The following is a 20,409-nucleotide window of genomic DNA, read 5'->3' on the forward strand; positions in this document are numbered from 1 at the left end:
TATATCTCAGTTTATTATCATCAATGTATCTGAATCAAGGTTGTGCTCTCGTAGAAGGCTAGAGCCACTCATTGAGAACCTCAACCTCGAATAGCCCAATTTGGGGTATATGGTGTTCATCAATGTCATTGTGGATTAGATTTCTGACCAAGTCTAATGGCTAAGCATCACTCCTCTTCCTAGATAACATTGTAGTAACTACCCGTGTGATCAGGCATGCTAGAGAATTATTCCTACTTTTTTTCTCTAAATGAGATGGAATAAAGAATTGATCTAATCGATGCACAAGCATGCAACCAATGTCTGGATCGGAAAGAATAGTTGGTAGTAGGTTCTGCCGCCTTGACCTTCAAGGACCTTTTCTATTGGGGAGCTACTTCTTCATGAATGGGAGTGGTAACTACAATAATATGTTAAGAACTATCAACTAAAAAATAAAAAAGTAAAGAAAAATAATTAAAAAATAAAAAAGAAATAATAACTAAAAAATAAAAGAGAAATATTGATCATTGATTCGACGAAGGTCTTTTCTTAGAATTACAATTTAGCATTTATACATCTCCTTATCAATTGCCAAATAATTATCCATCTCCAGTATTGACCCTATCATTTTTCGTTCCTATCACCTCTTCCACTTTCTCTTGATGGTTTCCATAGCCATTTTCTAACAAATTCCCACTTTTTACATTCTAGTTTTTCGGTAACCATCCCCAGTCACCTTGTATCAAGCTGATATTTTACCACAGAACGTGATCGGTCTTTAAATCAATACTTAGCCTCTCATATAAGATACACTCAAAATCGACCTATATTTAAAACCTCAACTCAATCTGTGCATCGAATATCCACTCAGCCTAGTTCGACCAATTTGCTTTAAATATCACTCTATTTGTATTACATGGTGCATTACGATAACTTGGTCGACTTACAAATTTTTTGGTCTATCCTTTAACGATCTTTCATCCTTCATCAAGTCTGATTATATTTTATCATTTTGCTAATTTTTAAGTCCTTATAGGAATGCAATATAAGCAATCCTATCTAGCACTTAATTTTAGTTAGTGGCTTCCGCAATTATCCTATTAAATCAGTCATGAATACTCAACTAATTATCATTACCGAGGTAACAATCTTTTATTATTACTCATGCTTGGAACCACAACGTGGTCTCTATCTAACCATCCTTTAATCTTTCACTATAGATTAGAGTATAGTGTAAACGGATCAATAGGTGAAAAATTCTTTAGATACAAATTTCACTACTATTCAACTTTATATGACAACACGTCACTATCACCCGACAAGTTTGTTATAAAGAGTACTATCTTGAAAGTCCATCGAGAAAGATATTTTGGGATCATTCCACAATTTGTATTTTTTACTCCGACCATGATTCTTTTCTATAGTAATGATAGCTATAAATGTTACAATCATCACTGTAACAATGTAGAAGAATGTTTGTTATATTATATTTTTATTTTGAGAAATATGTAATCTCTTATCAAATTCACCAAAAGAATAGATCAAACAATATATATATATAAATATTAGCGTTGCTATAGATTTTCAGACCGAAGTCGGAGCACTACTTAACTAACCTTAAGGTCGGCAAGAACCGAGCTGAACGAGACGGTCGAGATATGGGGGAGCTGGTTTCCTCTAAGGATGGCCCACAAGAAGTTCGCTTGCTAGAGAGTTTTCGACGGAGATTCTTCGATGTTTAAGTCAAAATACATAGGGAAAAGTGTGTAAGGAAGAATTTTTAGTAGAGTATAGTTCTCTGAATGACCATACGTGTGGACCCTCGAACTACCCCTTTATAGAAGGTAGTCTACTTTATCATTACCTAATTTTATGCGACGTGTGTTAATGGCCAATAGTATATTTACAGTGTGGGCATCATTTCGCTTGGGTAGCATACGACGATGATTGTGCATTGAAAGTAGTGCTCCATAACTACTTATTGCCAGAATTGTCAGTCCTTATCGGCACGTATCGCTTGGCTCCTCAGCTATCACCGAAGTTGTTCACCTCGATTTATACAGAGGTCAAGAAGGCCGGCTTTATCTGAGGTCAAGATGTCCAACATTTTTTCATCACTTGTCTCCCACTTTTAAGGCTGAGCTGCATTTTAGTTTAGATGATGGAAGTCATATCATCATCTTGATCGAGGATAAGGCTTCTAGAAGGGAGCATTAATGCGCCGATTGATCTCTCGAAGCATCAACATATCTTGGCTATCTCGAGGTGCCATTGTTGCAGTAATCTTGGAGAATCGTTCATGTCATATCTCGAGTTAACACGTAATTGAATCTACTTGGGTAGTCAAACCATTGCTTTGATCAGGGTCGTCCATGGCTCTGTATAAGGGCAACCCCCTTCACTCAGTTTGCACTCTTGCTCTATTTGCTTCGTTTGCAAATCTTCTCGAGTGCCCGTGTTCTCAAGCTCCTTGGTGGTGCTCTGACGAGGCTTCTCTTCTTCGTCTTCAGCGTCATTCCTCCATTTTTCAATGGGTACCTGCTCTTGGCTGCTTATATCCCTTATCTTATTTTCTTTCTCGTCCTTTTTCATTTTATCTACCACCATGAGTGATGCCAAGGTCAATGCTTCGACAGGGAGCTGGTCATCCGACCCTTCTCCTCGAGCTTGGCAGCCTTAACCTCCAAGCTCGGCAGTCTGAGGTCCACTCTGAGTTGAACTGAGGTGTTTGTCTTTACTCAAAAGAAAATGGACCTCATCCGAGCTCAATACTTTATACATCCCAAATTTACCTTTGAGCTCGCCGGTCTCGATGATCGGGTAACCAATCCTCCAATGTCTTGGCTCGACTAATACGAGAAAACTCTCAGGGTCGGGTTGAGATTACCTTTTCATTCTTTCTTTGTTCAGTTGATAAGGGTTTACAGCCTCGTCTTGACCCATCTAGTTCCGAACTCCTGGGGGGTCATCGTAGGTTTTCTTTCTCTTTGTGTTCTCTTGAACATTTGGGTCTCGGTTTTTCTTTTTTGGGATGCTTCACTTTGAAGTGGCATCCTCAAGAAAGCAACTGGTGGTACTTTTCTTTTTAGAAAGACTGCTACTCTTCCATTCATGGATGGAAAGGAAGTCTCTTCTTTATCTCTTCTTTTTCTCCTATGAGCAGCCATGGTGGTTTGAAATCCTATGGAGGATACCTTAGAGATCCTTGAATTGGACCCCAAGGTTGTCTGTCAACGATCAAGGGCTCTTGGACACTCTTCTTAAATCTCAATTCAAGATTCTTGCTTTGCAAGAATTATTGTTCGAGGTGATGTTGATCAACATCGGTTTGAGCCCAGCCGCCTCTTAGGATAAACTTTTTTAGATTTTTTTCTATTTTTTCTCTTTGTCATATTCTTTTCTGACCTTGTCTTCAGCCTTGCAGCTATTGCAGTAGTGAAGACCGACTTGGTATTGAACCGTAAGAAGCTGCATAAGAGGTTGGCTGTGGCGTTCGGGGGTAAAATCCCTCCCCAAAGAAAAGAAGTCTAGGCCACCAAGGTGGTAGCCCAGTTGGAACAGGGCGTTTGCTTCCAACCAAGTGGTTCCAGGTTCGAAACGCGCGGGCGTCGATTAAATTCGGGGACCAGATGCCCCACGCCTGGACACGGGGTCTGAAAGCGCTACTGGTCGGCTGGTAGCCTGGAGCCTGGGTGGTGCCAGGTGTGACGTACTCACACGGAGGGTCGGATCGGATAACCGAGCCAGCCTACGGGTGGGGAGGGTATGAGTAAAATAGGTCGGGGTGCCCAACACACGACTCGGTCTACCCGTATCGAACATTCTTCTGGCGGGGTGGGGGCCCAGTGGTCGGGGCTGCTACGCGGGGGTGGGCTTGTCCCTTCCTCCTCTCTTCCTCTTTTTTTCAACAAAAAAAAAAGAAAAGAAAAAAAGTCTAGGAGAGAGTCTTCCTCGACCCCGACTGCCGAAGCTGCCGCCAAGTTCTTAGTTCCCGAGGTCTCCCTCGAGGGGACGCTACCTCGGGCAAAGAACATGGATCTCGACCTCGACCCCGAGATCGAGATTGTATAAAAAGAAAATTAATATATGAGAAGAAAAATTATAAATAAGAAAGAGTGGAGGAAGAAGAATTCGAGACATATATTACCAGCAACTTAAACCTCCCAATACTCTGATAATTCCCACCTTTTTCAGCTTGGTGCGCGAAAGATAAAAATTCTAATAATAACTAATTCTTTGAAAAGATAAAATTTTATTAATACGTATATTTTAGCTCCACTTGTTAACTTTAGCAGCCCCACATCGCAATCATTTAACAAGCGCCCAGAAAACTGTTCATATTTATTTTAAAAAACAAACTAGAGAAATCTTTTTTTGCTAGCAGTAGCTTTAACTTACAGTATTAATTACAACGACAAATAAGATAACGGTTATTCTAACGACTTCGGAAAGAGGTCTTTATATTGTACATTTCTTTCAATAAACAAATAATTTATTATTAAAAAAATAAAAAAGTATGGTTGAATAAATAATATTTGAATATTTGAATTTTACCTTATAAAATAGTATTATAATATAAATGTAAATTGAATGTATTTGGTTTATTTAATAAATAATGACTTAAATAAATAATATTATCATTGCGATTGTTATAAATTGTTCTTTTCAATTATAACAATCAGAATATTATTATTTTTTGGGACGAAGGCAGGTATCCGGCCGCCTTTCAATGGACCGTTCACTACAGGCAGTTTGAGGCCTTATTGTTTACAAGGACGGTGTCTTATATAAGTACTCGTAATTATACTAATATATAAATATTTGTTGTCAAAACTCAAAATTATATTATATTTACTTAAGTTTGGATGTTGGTGTCCGTGACGCGAAGACCGAAGTATGACATCCTTCTGCCCCAAAGCTGCTCTGCACCGCTGCGCCGGTCGCAGCAGTCTCCACTCTCCAGGCTCCAGAGAGCAGTCCTCGAATCGAATCGTCCTCACGAGAGTTCCTATGCGGACTCGTAACCCGCTTCACACATTAAAAGTTCGACGTATGACATGATGATAGGCTAGAGATCTAGAATATGCTGTTTGGGCCTCTGCAGCGGATCCTGCCACCTCCGTTGAAACCGTAAACAAAGGGAGGGGAACGCTGTAGCACGCGGAGACGCTAAAGTCCTGGATTGTCCTCACCTTAACCTTTCTCCCCAGCCGTCCATTTTAATCTCAACGGATGCGATCATCCTAACCCACTGGCCGCGTGATACCGAGCTGAGAAAATCTCCGCGGGGCCCACCTAGCTCCAGCTGTGCTCCACCTTTCGAGTGCCTCCGAGGCACGGTCACGTGATGACGCCCGTCGACCTAGCCTCACGTGGGCCCACCAATAAAATAAAGCTGGCGCGCATAATAATTGCTGTGCGGTCTTTTCATTTAAAATCTAGTCACGTGCCTGATGTTCCGGCGGATCGTGGCCGTTCGTGGTCGCGCCGAGGAATTCTCGGCGTCGGCCGCGGATATTCAGTGCGGGAAGTCGGTGGGCGGCGTGCTGTTTGGAACGGAACGGCTAATGAGGTTAAGCCACTTAATTATTTATTAAATTATCTTCTACACTTTTTATTCTAATTTTTTTTCAAATAGAGTTTTGGAAATACCCAATCATCACCGCATCCACCGTACTCCCGCTTCGATGCTGTTCCTCCTCTCCTCCTCCTCTCTTCTCTTCGACCCCACGCTCTCTGCCGTCAGAATCGAGCTCTCTCTCTCGCTCTGTTTCCTGTTCTTCTCCGAGAGCAACCATCAACACTTGCCCCTGTGCTCCCGCTGGCAGCATTTACAGGGACAGCTAGGGTTTCTCGGGAAGCGTCCGGGCTTAACTCCACGTTACTGACCCGGCGTTCGGCCTCAGAAGTTAAGGTTTCTGCTTCTTTTGTCTCATTATAGGAAGCTTTGGAAGCAGGAGCGCTTTCTCTCTTCTCTCGCTGGCTATCTTTCTTTGTCTTCTTGGAGGGAGGGAACTCATCAGTGGAGTGTGATAGGTTTTCTTTCGTTCAGCCACTTGTTCTGGCGTTCTGCTCCCTTTCCAGGATGAGGTTTGGCGTTTCCCGGTGCATTAAAAAGAGGAGGTAGGGAAAAAGCTGGACTTTTTCTTGCTTTCCCAGAAGCGGATGGGGAGGAAATGACCTTTGGGTCCGGTTTTTCCCTCTGAAGCTCAGCTTTTCCGTAACTCGTACCCAATCCCACGCCAGCATCCCTTTCCTTGGCTTTTGTTGGTTCCTTGAAGAAGCCCTTCGAGTCTAGAAGAGCACAGGGGTTTCTCTCGGAGCTCTCTTGATCCATGCTTCTCCTTCTCCCTGCTTTACTCTTTTCTTGAGCCCGGAAAGTTTAAATTTTTATAGCGTTTGAGGAAGAGAAGACCGAAAAGTTTGGATTTTTATAGTATTTTCGCGTAGTAGTTTCTTTGTGGTTTAGGGTTTGGGAGTGAAGCGGAGGTCTGCAGTCATTTGCATGGATGGGAGAGAAGGGATGGCAATGTCCGGGCCGGCGTCCTATTACATTCATAGGGGAATAGGCGGTCCAGCCGCCGTCTCGCAGCAGCCCGGTCTTCACGGGCCGCCGCCGGGGATCCGGTCGATGCCAAACCCCGGCTCAACCCTGGCCGCGCAGTCCTCCGGCATGGGGGTCGGTGCTGGGCCTGTCGGTCCGGCGGCGTTTCAGGTGGAGCCCTCGCCAGTGATCTCTCCCCTCGGCGGTGGTGGCGTGGGCGGCGGGGGGCATGTGGGAGTGGGATCCGGGGAGCCCGTGAAGAGGAAGAGGGGGAGGCCTAGGAAGTATGGGCTGGACGGGACCATGGCGCTGGCTCTGTCGCCTATCTCCTCTGCGACGCCGCCGGGGTCGGGGATGGGCTCGGGCTCGGGCTCAGTCGCTCCTACTCCGAAGCGAGGTAGAGGGCGGCCCCCGGGCACTGGGAGGAAGCAGCAGCTGGCTTTGCTCGGTGAGTTCATACAAATTCCTCTCTTCGGGTTTTTAGAAGAGAAACATATTTCATTTTTATCATTTTTCTTGATGTTTCATGCTTGTTTGTTTCGATTTTTTTTTTTTTTTTTTTTTTTTTGCATGGTAAGTCTATAGCTTTTATGCTTTTCTGGGATACGTGTTAAAAAGAATACGGATGTGATATTCAATAATTAAATAGATTCTGTAAACAAAGAATCCTACCTTTCGAGGAAAAAGGAAGTCTGGATACGATACTCAGAGTGTCCGATATCTTGATCTTGTTGCATAAATTTCTTGTGCAAATCCTAGATACTTCCTTTCTGTTGTTTAGAACTTTTTTCTTTTTGCTAAAAGTTTGGAGTTTTTAATTGTAATAATGCTGTCTTGATGGATCCGTAACTTTGATCTTGGTATACGTTACTTATATTTTTTTTGGGGGTCGTTCTCAGAGGTTTAAGACATGCTGGGATACGTGTTAAAATAATACGGATAGGATACAAACATCAATAATTTAAAATTTGTCGGATTCCTGGCTTCCTAGGAAAAAAACATTCTAAATACGACAATTAGAGTATCCAGTAACTTTCTTTTCTCGCATGAATTTGCTGCCTCCACCCCTCTTAGCATGCATAAATGTGCGAGGGGAAGAAATGAAGTATAAATTTGTCAGATGCCTTTGACTTCGATCCTGTGTATAACTTTTTATTTTTTTAATAATAAACAAACTGCTTTTAGTGGACACTGTCCCATATGAATATATTCTGATGAATTGTTTTCAGAAGCACGTGTGTTTCGTGTTGCCTTTTGTACTGTTACATTTCTGTTAAAAGATATATTTTATTTAAATAAAATAGTTAACATTTCTCCTGAATCATATATTTATTTTTTTGAGTTTAAAATGTCCTGAAATCCTTTATTAGTGTTCAGTATCAACATTCATATCACCATCAAAGCAATGCAAATTTTAGCCCATCTGTGGCTCCCTATAGAGACCTTGCAAAATGTCGAGCAGGAGCCAGCATCAGTAATTTTTTTTACCTTATCTAAAATCCTAATTGATTAAAAACTTCTGATGGTGGAAGTGAGGTGTCAGATGTATTAAAATAGGGGATGAATACCCTTTTGGATTATTTCTGGCTGCTGCCAAGGTGGATTTTTTCTTTGCTGACAAAACAAGTAGATTGATTTTCTTGACCTCTTTCTTTGCTCAAATTTTCTTAGAGGAAACTATCATGAAATCCTAGCATATGATATTTTGTGTCAGTGAGGGAACTTTTTTCTATCAATCAGCTACCTTCCTGGCCCTACTGGAAACTGAATTTCATATTACTATTTTAGAGAGGATCCTAGTGCAACTTCATTTTAGTGAGACTGGACACTCCTTATATTACTGGCCTCTGGTGATGTTGTTTTTCTTTTTCTTTTTCTTTTTTTTTTAATGCTTAGAATCTGCTAAACTGAGAAAGAAGTTAAGCAGCTTAGCTCAATGTTTAATTATTTTTCTTCTTTGTCACCTTTTTTTATAATTTTTTTAGTTATGTCTATCATAGGCCTTGTTTCATTGTCTATACAACTGATTTATGGGGATGTCATACATAGAATAACTCTATTGATTTATCGTGATGTGAGTATCTTAGAATGCTGGATGCCAATATCATTTTCCAGGAAGAACTTGTTGAGCTAAGAGATCAGATGGCACTGACTCGCTATTTGAGTGGTTCAGATGTCTTCTGGTGCTAATGCAGTGGAAGGTCTGTACATCCATTAAAAGTGCAGTCCAACATCCGACCTTGTTGCGTTATGATTACTATTTATTGTATCATCCCATTACTTGGGCCTAGAATTATTTTTTCCTCCAAAGGGCAAAGGGAAATATGCCTCCAAATTTTAAATCCTATCTGGTACACTGTTTCTTTGCTCTAGCAACTTTTTTTTTTTAACAAATTCATGGGTTTCATGGACATGTCTCTTCTTGAAATTTAATAACATTAGTTTATCATATTGGAGTCTGAGACCTATTTGCCTGCTGTGTTGTATAGGGGAATGGGTAGCTGGCTCAGCTGGAATGGGTTTCACGCCACATATCATAACAATTGCTGTAGGGGAGGTATGAGTTGCATCCTTCATCTTCTTGTTCAGCTGATTGCAACTACTATTTTAAAATTTTCTTGCTACTCCATAGAATTAGTTTTCGTTCACTAAACATTTTTGTGACGTTGAGTCTCTTTTACAGATGCTAAACTGATTGAGGATAGGAAACCATTATGGAACTGCTTTTTTGCATATATAGTTCTCCAATAACCAGGGGGTGGCATTTATCTATTTTTCAAACAGGAAAGAACATCCAGTAGAGGTCATCTTGTGGAACTTATTATTCATTGATTTATATGTGAACAGATCATTATGTATTTGGATGTCTTAATGCAACTTGATGACGTTCAAATGTCCTCTACCAGGAGCGTGCTAAAATCAATCTCGTTATAATTATTATTAGCATGGGCTATTATATGGAAGTCCGACATCTAGGTATAAAAACTTTGCTTTATCATATGTATAGAGGGCTCTGTCCATAGTTACAGAGACAACCAATCGTAAAAGCTGATATAGTTTCAACCAAAGTGAAGGAAAGCTGTTTGCATTGCTAATTGACCTTTTATGTTTTAGCTATTTAAATATGGTCAGTTTTTGTAGTTTTATTATGGCTTTTCCACTCCATTTGATAAAACATTACCCAATATTCTTTTGATAAGTAAATATGTTATCCAACCTGGTAGCCATAATTAAGAAGAAGAAAAATGATTTTACTATGTTACGTGAAAAGCAGGGCATGTGAAGAACGGCACTGCACATGGTTATGCAAAAATCTACAATAAGCAGATATATTGCACCTTCGACCTTTGTGTTGGCTTCTTATCCTATTCATAATTCATTAGGTTATTATTATTACTCTCACTGTTGGCATGTAATGGCATGGCAATTATTAAGTCTCATTGATTCTCTTTTTGCAGAGATAATTTGTCTGTCCTGAATGTCCCATGCTGTTTTGTTATTTAGTTATACTTCTGTGAACTTCACAGATTGCATTGGTTGAATTAATTTAGACGCATAATCTAAAATAACGATTCCAATACTCGGTCATTCTTGTGCAGGACATTGCTTCAAAGATTATGTCATTTTCCCAACTGGGACCACGGGCTGTCTGTATCCTCTCAGCAAATGGTGCTGTCTCGACGGTGACGCTTCGCCAACCAGCAACTTCTGGTGGCACAGTCACGTATGAGGTTAGAGATTTTTCACTTATTTTCTATGATGAAGCATGTTGATTCATATATAAACATTTTGATTTGTCTTATTATCACTTCAAGGTGTGGTGATAACTGATAGAGAAATGGAAGACGAGATTTAGCTTATCTGTCTTATATGTGTCATGAATGTGCTACAAAATAAATCAATACAAACTAGGAATTAAACTATGGCATGCTTGCACTGTTTGATTGTGGATGCTATTGGAACAGCAGGGACAATGTGATTGGATGCATGTGAAATAAGTTTAATTTGTTAAGAAGCATAAATGACCTGATTTAGATACTGTATAGTTGGAAAATACAGGTAATGGTTTCCATAGGGACCCTTGCTATTGTGTATTAGCTGAATATAAAGTTGCAATCTGTTGGCTAAGGAAAATCAAGAGACTTTATTGGACTTTCAATGCTTGGTGCAGCTATACTAGACTAGCTTGTGTCATGTGGAACATGGAAGAATGGAATGATGCAAGGTTGAGAACATGATCTTGCAATGCCATTGGGTGCCTAATTGGCCTGCCATTAGAGGTAGGGAACTTACTAAGTCCAATCTTTTGGATGATTTTGTGGTGACAAATCTTGGAAGATTTCCAATTCCATACAATCATTCTCCTATTTGCGTTGATTCAGGAGGTGAGGTTATATGAACAAGGACTTTCAGCTTTGGAAACCTTATAGATGGGAAGAAAAGTGATGATATGGTCCAATAATGGCAGCCATACCTAGAATGCTAGAACATCAATTATTGAGGATCCCAGAGACATTGATAATGCGAGTTAAAAGAAAGAATAGCTATGCTAAACATGAAAATAGCAAAGCTGACTTGCAGAAAACATTTAGGTTATGAAGAAATTATATGGCATTTGAGGTCTGACGCCCTTGGAGATTACAAAAACATTTACGCCAAAGACAAAAAACTAATGCCAAGTTGCAAACAATATTTAGGTTTTCAGGAAATTTCGTGGCATTTGTGGTGCAGGGTCGTATGGCTAAAAGAAAATAATTCTGCTTATGTCTTTCCAATGCAAATGCTAGGAGAATGAACTCTAGTCTCTACCAGAGTACATGAAAATATGGTGATGGAAAGGCAAGAATGAAACCGATCCTCAATTCATACTTGAACAGATACATAGTTAATTGGGAAATAAATTAAAGAAATTAAAGAACTTAGCAATATGTGGAGAGAGTGGATGCCTCTCAGAGTAGCACTTGTTTTGTTAAAAATTAAGCTTAGGTTTTTCTAGTTTCTAATCTGAAATAGAGAAGTTTTTGAAGGCATTGTGCTTTCCCTGTTACTTTTTAAGAGGTATTTATCCCCTTTCTAGTTGGATCATGGCTACATTTCAAGAGTTGTTTGATGGGGAAGAAGGCTAAGAATTGCCCAATCATTCATTGATAATAGCGCTGCATCTAAAAAAGAGTGGTACGAAAAGAAGGGTCACAATAAACCCTTTCTTTTAAGTTAACATATGTTTTTCTTACCAAGCTGACCTCATAATTATGGGATATAGCTATAGCCTTTTGCTTCTAGGTTAAGGGCTTAAGATATAAATTTGTAGTTTAACTATAAAGTGAAAATATAATATCCCTTAAGCTTTTTACAATAATAGGCAATATAGCCTTCTCTTTTTGGTAGTAGAAATTAGAGAAGACAACATTGTGGTTTTAAGTTTCATGTTAATGCTTATATTGATTTCCATGAACACGAGTATGGATTCCTCGAACATTAAGCTAGCTATACCATTTGGACCAGGACACTATGTATGGCCATCCGTAAAGTTCAATCTGTTGATTAAACATCATGTCATATCTTTCTTTGGTTCACGTGCATTGCATGTGCCAATCCAGTTTTTCAAAGGCAAAGTAGCTATTACCTTGTTTCCTATATAAGATTTGATAATATAGAATCACTGAAAATATTGAAAAGAAAAATTTTAAAATCCTGATCGGTGGCACTAGTAAGAGAAAATGAACCAACAAAAACCTGAGCTCTAATACTATAAGTGTACCGTCAATAGCGAGGCTTTAATGATCGAAAGGAAATGTTGATTAGAAAACACAGAAGTTATCTAAAGCTATAGGTCGTGAACACAATTCTTTATAATTCTATTTTATGTTCGCATGATCTCTGCTGAAAATACTTCTAATATGCGCATAAAGGACAAAAAAAATTATGATAAAATCATTACATAAACAATTCATTAAAAATTCAAGTGTACTGTCCTAATCTTTTTATTAGATGCTAACATGATGGTTCACCACAATAGCTTCACACAGCCCTGGTCTAAGCTTAATATCCAATCCATCTTGGGGGCCAAGCCTAAATGCCCATTTAGTTTGTGAAGTCCCATGCAGGCTTGTGTTTAGTCCCACATCGGTTATGCATTGGGTAGATCTTTGGAGAGTCAAGAAACTCAAATAATATCTTCTGGCTAGCCTTTTAGGTGAGGTTCTAAGTTTTGACAAATGGTATTAGAGCAAACCCGGCCTATGGCTTATGTAAAATAGGGATGCTGCAGTATGGGGGCCTATTTGGACTAATTGCGAGTTGATCGTAGTATTTGTGATTGGATTGTGGTACTTGTGATTGGATTTGAATAGATTTGGACTCTTAGTCTAGAGAGAATGCTAAGGTTTAAATGGGGCAGCATGTGAGGATCCATGTGAGCGTGTGTTTAGTCTTCCATCGGCTATGCATCAGATAGATCTTGGTTACTTATTCAAGGTCAGGGAACTCAAATAATACCTTTTTGCTAGCTTTTTTGGGTGAGGTCCTAGGTCGTTACATAGTTTCAATTTAGTTTGGATATGAACTAAGTAAAAAATAAGACATTGTGATAACTAAGCATCTACTTCAATATTTTGTCATGCCTACACATATTTGAGCTTGGATAAGACATCGAATTGCTTAAATGGAAACAAAACCCAGTCTTTTTATTCTAGTTTGAGGAAAACCATCTTGAGAAAAGTTACTAACATCATAAAAGAAGCATTTTGCAGCATTCCATTAATTGAAAGGTTAGATTTCTATTGTGTATTCACTAGTCAATGAGCAAGTGTTCAACTCAACTTCCTCCTCTTCATCCAAACAACCTTCTCGGTCCTTCCCATTTTGTACCCATTCACTGACCATCGCCAATCCCTCATATGTCAGTTGACCACCACCATTACTTGACTGTTGTTTCCATAACATAGTCTACATGGTTTGTTGAATTTTCCTTTCAGATGTACCTAATCGATCCTCTCCTACTAGTGGAGAAATTATTGGAGATATGAAACAGATATTCTTACCTTCACCTCGACCAAATCAGCGAGTAGCAGTTTCTGAAGTAGGAGCCTAACTTCTAGAAGTAGAAGCCCATTTAAATAAATGGAGGGATGCCAAATTGTTGGAGAGCCAACTGGTTGCTTGCAAATCATTTTTTTTGTATGACCTCAAAAATTGCTGAAAGGAACTTTGAGGCCTTACCTTATCATTGGCTGATAAAAGGATGGCTCAATTTGACAACTTCCATAATCAAAATGCTTAACCAACAAACAAATTGGCTGTAGTATTTCGATCAAATTGGATGAAAAGGTAGATGCTTCTAAGCTGAAAATAAAAAGGCTACAGAAGGGTCATACAAAGGTTCAAAAACTTAGTTTTGATTTTGGCCAAACTAGGTGGGTTCTGTTTGGTGGTTTTAGTTCAACCAGAAATCAGCAATATTTTTTTTCATGATTAAAAAAAAAGAGAAATGCCAATCAAAATTATGAAAATACAAAAAGTGATAAAAACTAACAAAATTCAGGGGAAAAAACTAACTAGACATCATATTGAAGTATATTATATGTTTATATTGTTTAGGGCTTGTGGATGTGCTGATATGTAATTTTATGTAGAAGCAATCATTCCTTTTTTTTTTGGGGAGAGGGCGGGGGGGGGGGGGGGGGGGGGTGGAGAATATTATCATGTTCACAATGTAATGTATCATTTTACTGATTGAGAACAATCTGTATAACAATCAAAATGTCTAAATCTTTTTTGCAATCTAATGTCGCAAGACTTCCAAATACTCTGGAAACTTCCAAAGTCTAATTTAATCTTGGAGGATATGCTTTGCATCATTTAAAGAATTGAAGGAGTGGGAAATTTGACGACAGTTAGAAATTAGTTTTGGCCAAAATTGAATCATTAATTTTAGTTCTTGAGTTTCATATGGAGCTTAAACAATGGATCATGCTTTCAACATGCGCTATTACCTTTGCATGGAAGAAGACCAATATTTGTGATGTGTTTTGCGGTGTCTTTAGTTTATGCATATCATGATTGGCATCTTTACATAACTCATATGATTTGCGGTGTCTTTTTGCTTGAATTAGTTATGTGTGCACCTATGTCTTTATGAATCATCCTTTTATGCATGCTTTGCAATTATCCTCCACGGACTATAATTAGATTTTCAACCATTTATATGATTTATGGGTTAATTTGCAAACATTGGGTACTTAGATCCTTTCCATGCACAGAAGCATCTGGGTAAAAGCATTTATTTCCCTAAGTCACTATCAAGCCTTGATGGCAATTATTCCATATATTGACCTTCTTAGCTTGAAGCAACCAAAGAGATTTTGGGCAGATATGACTTCACAGCTCTGTTACATGCTTTGCATGTTATGTCAATCAACATGGAGCTTTATAGACTCAACTCATCCATCTTGTATGTTACTATGTCCATTACAAATTTCACCAAGTTTTGCATCCCTGAATTTGAACATATGATCAAGCTCATCCTAATTTGAACCTACCTGGTTGCTTTTGTGGATATGGTGTATTAGCTTGTTCTTTTTCCCTTGAGGGCATCAATGCCTTTGCAGCTTCACTCATGCAGCCACACGTCTTCAGAATTGATTATCTTGGCACCAACATGCTCATCAGCTTGTGAAATCAAGTAATATGGAAAGGATTTGTGGTTGTAACTATTTTTAAGATACTAATCTACTAGGTGCCATATTTTGTTTTAATGACATTACAATAAACCTTAGTTATTGTACTTCAACTTAAAGGTGAGCTTCTAATCTTGGTTTTATGTTGCTCATTTTAAATTGAATTTTTTCTTACTTTGATCTTTTTGATATAAGGGTGAGCCCTGATGCAGTGGTAAGATTGCTCATTGTGACCTGCATGTCATGGGTTTGAAATACTTGGAAACAACCTCTGCACGTTGGGTAAGGTTGTGTACGTCTTACTCCACCCAGTCCCTGTAGTGCTTGGAGCCTCATGCAATAGGTCGCCTTTTTTAGATCTTTTGACATAATTGTCTCAGCACAGCTTTGTGTAAATAAGATCAATTTTTGTAGAGGCATTATGTAAATAAGTTGAGTTGTTTCACAAAATTACATCCATTTGATGTCAAAATTGATCATAGCTCGAATACATCATCCTATACAACACAATATGGACCAATTTTTTTTAGAAATTTGTTGAGTTGTTTTTGATTTCTTGGTGAACTCTTCTTAAATTGATAGTATTTTAGGATTTGAAGTCTTCACTTGATGACCAGTCCTTGGTGTTCATCCTTTGAGTAGTTGTGAAGGGTGGATTGCATGATTATGTGTAATTCTTTGGACAAGTTGGTGCAGCAAAACATTTTGCATTCTACCGTACTCTGAATCTTTTGCCTGTCTGGAAGCATAATGTATTGGCATCTGTCTAAATACTAATCAAGATTGGTCTTCATCTGATGACATATTATTGGTGATTATCCTTTGAGAGTAATGTCCAGTATAGAGTTGTTCATGTTACGATAATTTTAGATATATATGTGATTCTGAGGAACCACTAGATTGTTGCCCTTTTTTAGGACATACTGCTCTGGGATCTGTTTTAGGCATAATTAGAAAAATTACATGTAATTTCCAAATTAAAATCAATTTATTGTAGTGAGATCCTCAACTAGATGAAACTATGAATAAAAACTCACACCATCCAGTGAATAATAAAAAAATCATTTGAATTCGGTCGATTATTAGTAATATATGGCAAATTAGCATGTTTCATGTTCTCTCACATTTTCATACCATCCAATTTTAGGGTAGGAGTTAATCTAAAGTCTTTACTTTTCATTCACTGTTTTTCCCTATATTTGATTGCCTATATCATATTTTACTACATGTTATTCTCACAATATATTGTGTCTTTAATTATACTTCTTTTTTATGCATGACACCCTTTTTTGTTGCTTATTTGCAAATAAAGATATCCATTTTCAATATTTTCAAACCACATGTATATTTCCTCATTAGCTATTTCTTATGGAACTATTTTAGTCTTATTTAAGGCATGTGATCAGTTTGGAACCTACAATGGGTGAAGCACATGGAAAAGATAATATAACCCCATTTGATCAAAAAATTCTTTGCAGCTTGTAGATTAGAATTTTTATGGTTTCACTAGTGTAACACATCCTCATGTGCATGTCCACACACATGGATTTGTATTTATGCACATGAATATCTCGAGTCTATGGTTTCATCCAAACAACTTAATCACAATGCTCGTGCAAAAGACAAGACTGATTTGAGATAAAATTGGTAGCTTGGTCTGCTGTACTGTTCCGTAACTTCTGATACAGGGCGTACTGTATCGTTTTGGGAGGAAACTGGTACAAAACTTAACTTTAAGCCTGTACAAACCTCGTAAGATCTGCTTAATCCTAACATAGATCCTTTAGAAATAAAACTAATGTTCTACAACCTATCTATTATTTGATTTGGGGAAAGCACGGAGCCTTGTATGTTGGTGATGGACAACCACATCAAAGTAACTTTGCCCATGCAAGGAATAGGCCATCTTCATGATTTTGAGATTGAAGAGTTAAGCATACCTTGACTGTAACCATCATGGTTTTTCCCCACTACTTGAACTCAGCCTTACAAGTCCTCATGCACCTCCCATTTTTATGAAGGCCTCTTCTGGTGTTACAGCAGCCTTCTATGAATCCTTCTTACATGAAGTGGTGTTGCGGTTGGCTAATGCACAACTGTGAAAGAGTTACCCCAAGGTTGAAAGTTCAAGCCTGTCGTGACTCATTGCAAGCTGTGAGGAGAAAATTGTGCTTGTTTAGTAGTTTGAAAAATCATGATATTTAGTTGCTTTTCAAATGTTTTTTTCTTCCTGTTGAGGCCAATCCCTCCTTTGACCCTCCAATTTGTTATTTTGTTTTTCCATTGCCTTTCACTTTAAAATGCTTAATTAGTGGGGGGATTTGGTGGCACCTGTGTTTTTATCACCTCTAGTCTGGAGGGCAATGTATTGACAGGTTTCGTAGATAAGACTTGCTCGACTCTTCAAAAACCTTTAGATGCTTCATCGAAGTACTGGTGAATAGGAATTATTATGTTGGGGGTAAACCTCATAGCATTATGATTTTCTGAAGAGAAAAGCACGCTTGATCTGCCATTGTTACCTTCAGATGACCCTCATTCTAGATTTTTGTCCATCAATGTAGAAGTTTAAAAAGAGGTTGTCAAACCTACTTTTTCCCATACAAGGTTCTTGATATCACGGTCCTTGCTTTGAGTTCTTGTTAATAAATCTATGCAGAGGCATTAGTTGGCAATTTGTCTAACACCATGGACAAGTTGATTCAGTCTAGATCTTTTGTGATAACACAAATATCAGTATTTCTTCTAATAACAAGATAAAACTTGCACTTTCTTATTCAGTCTTCTGAAGAATTTGTGAACACTTGTATTCAGTCAGTCACTTGCACTGTTTTGCTCAATCTTCATATAGGTTTCACGTTTTTATTCATGTGATGCATTTTTTTAAAACTTGTTTAGGGCCGTTTTGAAATACTCTGCTTGTCTGGCTCTTATATGTTGACTGATAATGGAGGATCCCGGAGCCGGAGCGGTGGTTTAAGTGTATCTCTTTCTAGTCCTGATGGTCGCGTGATTGGTGGTGGGGTTGGTGGACTGCTTATAGCCGCAACCCCTGTACAGGTAACTAGTTTGCACCTCTTGTTATATTCTATGCATTTGAGTTTGATATACTGGTGCACTTTGGGCATGTATGGTTTTGATGATAATCAAGTCTCATCTTGTTTCAATTTTCCCTTTTTTTTTCATATTTGGACATTCGGGTAGGCATTTAATATTGTTGTTTATATATGTAGGGCATTGTAAGTTATATATATATATATATATCCTTCTTGATTTGATCATTGCGAATATGCTTAAATTCTAAATTCTTTTAGGTGATAGTTGGAAGTTTCATTTATGGAGGATCAAAAATGAAGAGCAAAACCAAGACCATCCAAGAACCAGGTGTTGAATCTGATCATTCAATTGGGGACAGACAGACACCATCCAGTACACTGCCCAATCAAAATCTCACCCCATCTGTCATGGGAGGATGGCCGGGTTCAAGGCAAATTGACATCAGAAATGCTCACATTGATATTGACTTGACCAGGGGCTAGCTCATGCCGGTTTATTTATACCTAGATGGATGGTGTGTGTATATGGCGTTTGTAGTATGATTGAGGAGCCTTAGGTAAAATTAGCAACATTCTGCGAGTCTTACCGAACTCGCATCTTATTCCTGCTTGATCTCATTTTGTTCTAACTTCATTTTGCAGAAGATACCAACCATTTGATGCTTTTTGTGGGAATTTTTTTTTTTCCCCGTTTCCTCCATTGTCATATTTAGCATTAGATGGCATTATGCATTGCCTGTGCGTAGCCGGTATGCTGTCTTCTACTTAGGTTTCATGCTAGAAATTGATCATTGGAAATTTCTTTGCTGTTGTCTCAGACGGCAGGAAATTTTTAAGATTGCCAAAATGTGATGACAAGCCTTTTCATTTTTAGTGCTGCTTGTAATCCATTTGAGTATCTCCAATCAAATTACCGGTCAAAGACTGGCATGTGCAATGTTCAGGGCATATTGCCAATTTACTTTTGATTGTTTTGACTGGATCCAGTTTGGTGTTATTAGTCTCTAAGTTTTGTCATTTTGATGTAGTCAAACTATTTGAATTTGGTCAATAATGTCAGTTTCTTATTGCAAAGGAATCCGCTTTGTTCTGATTTGATTACATTTTGATACACTAAATAAGATAGTCCCAACTTGAGGCTTTGCGTGGGAGGTTACTGTGGGTATGATGGGAATTGAGGCAGATGTGAATTCACTTTGTAAATCAGATTTATATGTCTGGATACTTCAATTGTTCAAGTGGTTTCATCAAAAGCTAGGTTGGTGCATAAGTGATTCTGTAAAAGATGATTAAAAGAGGATATGGAGAGAATAGAGACATGGAAGGAAATTCTCACTGGTGAAAATGCTTTTTCTCCTATCAGGAAAAGTAATATTTTGCGAAATGGTTTGGTTTGGTTGCCTTCAGCATCAAAATTTCATTAACATGTTGGATGATGCAGGTAGCTGCCATCCTAATTTTCCTACATTAACATTGTAATGGTTTGTAGTTTAAGTCGCTAACCCTTCTAAGTATCAGCAGTACTGCATAAAGGTCATTGCTTCTATCAAGTTCATCTCTTCATCCCCTTCCAAGTTTTCACTTCTATTTTCAGCTTCATCTCCTCCGACATTATGATTGAAGAAAATCTTATTTTCTTCGCCAGATGCACTGCTAAATGCGAGTCAGCATTACCAAGGCTGCAGAAATTACCCCACCACCAAAAAGCCCAAAAAATATTTTTTCAGCATTTCAACTGTTTTGAGTAGCTTGATGTTTAAATCCAGTAAAATACTTGGTGTAATGGGAGAGCTTATGGACAACTTAAGTAAAGTTGTGAGATAAAATGACTCGGGTGCAGTTTACCAATGGCTGAACACCATTACAATAGCACCAAGTTAATGATGCGATATATGTGACTTTTAGATGCAGTTTAGCACGGTTTGATGAATTAATAGGTAGTTTGTGACACTGGTAGCTTGCCGGTTTGTAGCACCAGCAGCAGATAGGATGCAACCAGTGTTATCATAAGACAATGGAGTGGAACTCAGCTCCCCATTATCTGTTTGCCCACCAACAATGCCATGGATGTTGTTCCCTGCTAGAATGCAGCAATACAAACGAGGTGTCCCTCAACAGAAGCCGCCCAGAAAAAAAAAAATGGAAACTA

The 20,409-nt window shown here is 38.5% G+C and overlaps 1 protein-coding gene across 1 annotated transcript; it reads left to right on the plus strand.

Annotated features, from left to right (window-relative positions):
- Positions 1-5,633: 5,633 nt before the first annotated feature.
- On the plus strand, positions 5,634-19,334 carry LOC103710312 (AT-hook motif nuclear-localized protein 9-like). The gene is made up of 5 exons (XM_008795980.4): positions 5,634-6,974; positions 9,016-9,083; positions 10,126-10,257; positions 18,103-18,264; positions 18,519-19,334. Exons 1-5 carry the CDS (start codon positions 6,488-6,490, stop codon positions 18,741-18,743), a joined length of 1,074 nt encoding a protein of 357 aa, XP_008794202.1. The 5' UTR covers positions 5,634-6,487; the 3' UTR covers positions 18,744-19,334.
- Positions 19,335-20,409: the final 1,075 nt, after the last annotated feature.

Source organism: Phoenix dactylifera, chromosome 5 (genome assembly GCF_009389715.1).
Source record: "Phoenix dactylifera cultivar Barhee BC4 chromosome 5, palm_55x_up_171113_PBpolish2nd_filt_p, whole genome shotgun sequence".
NCBI classification, from domain to species: domain Eukaryota; kingdom Viridiplantae; phylum Streptophyta; class Magnoliopsida; order Arecales; family Arecaceae; genus Phoenix; species Phoenix dactylifera.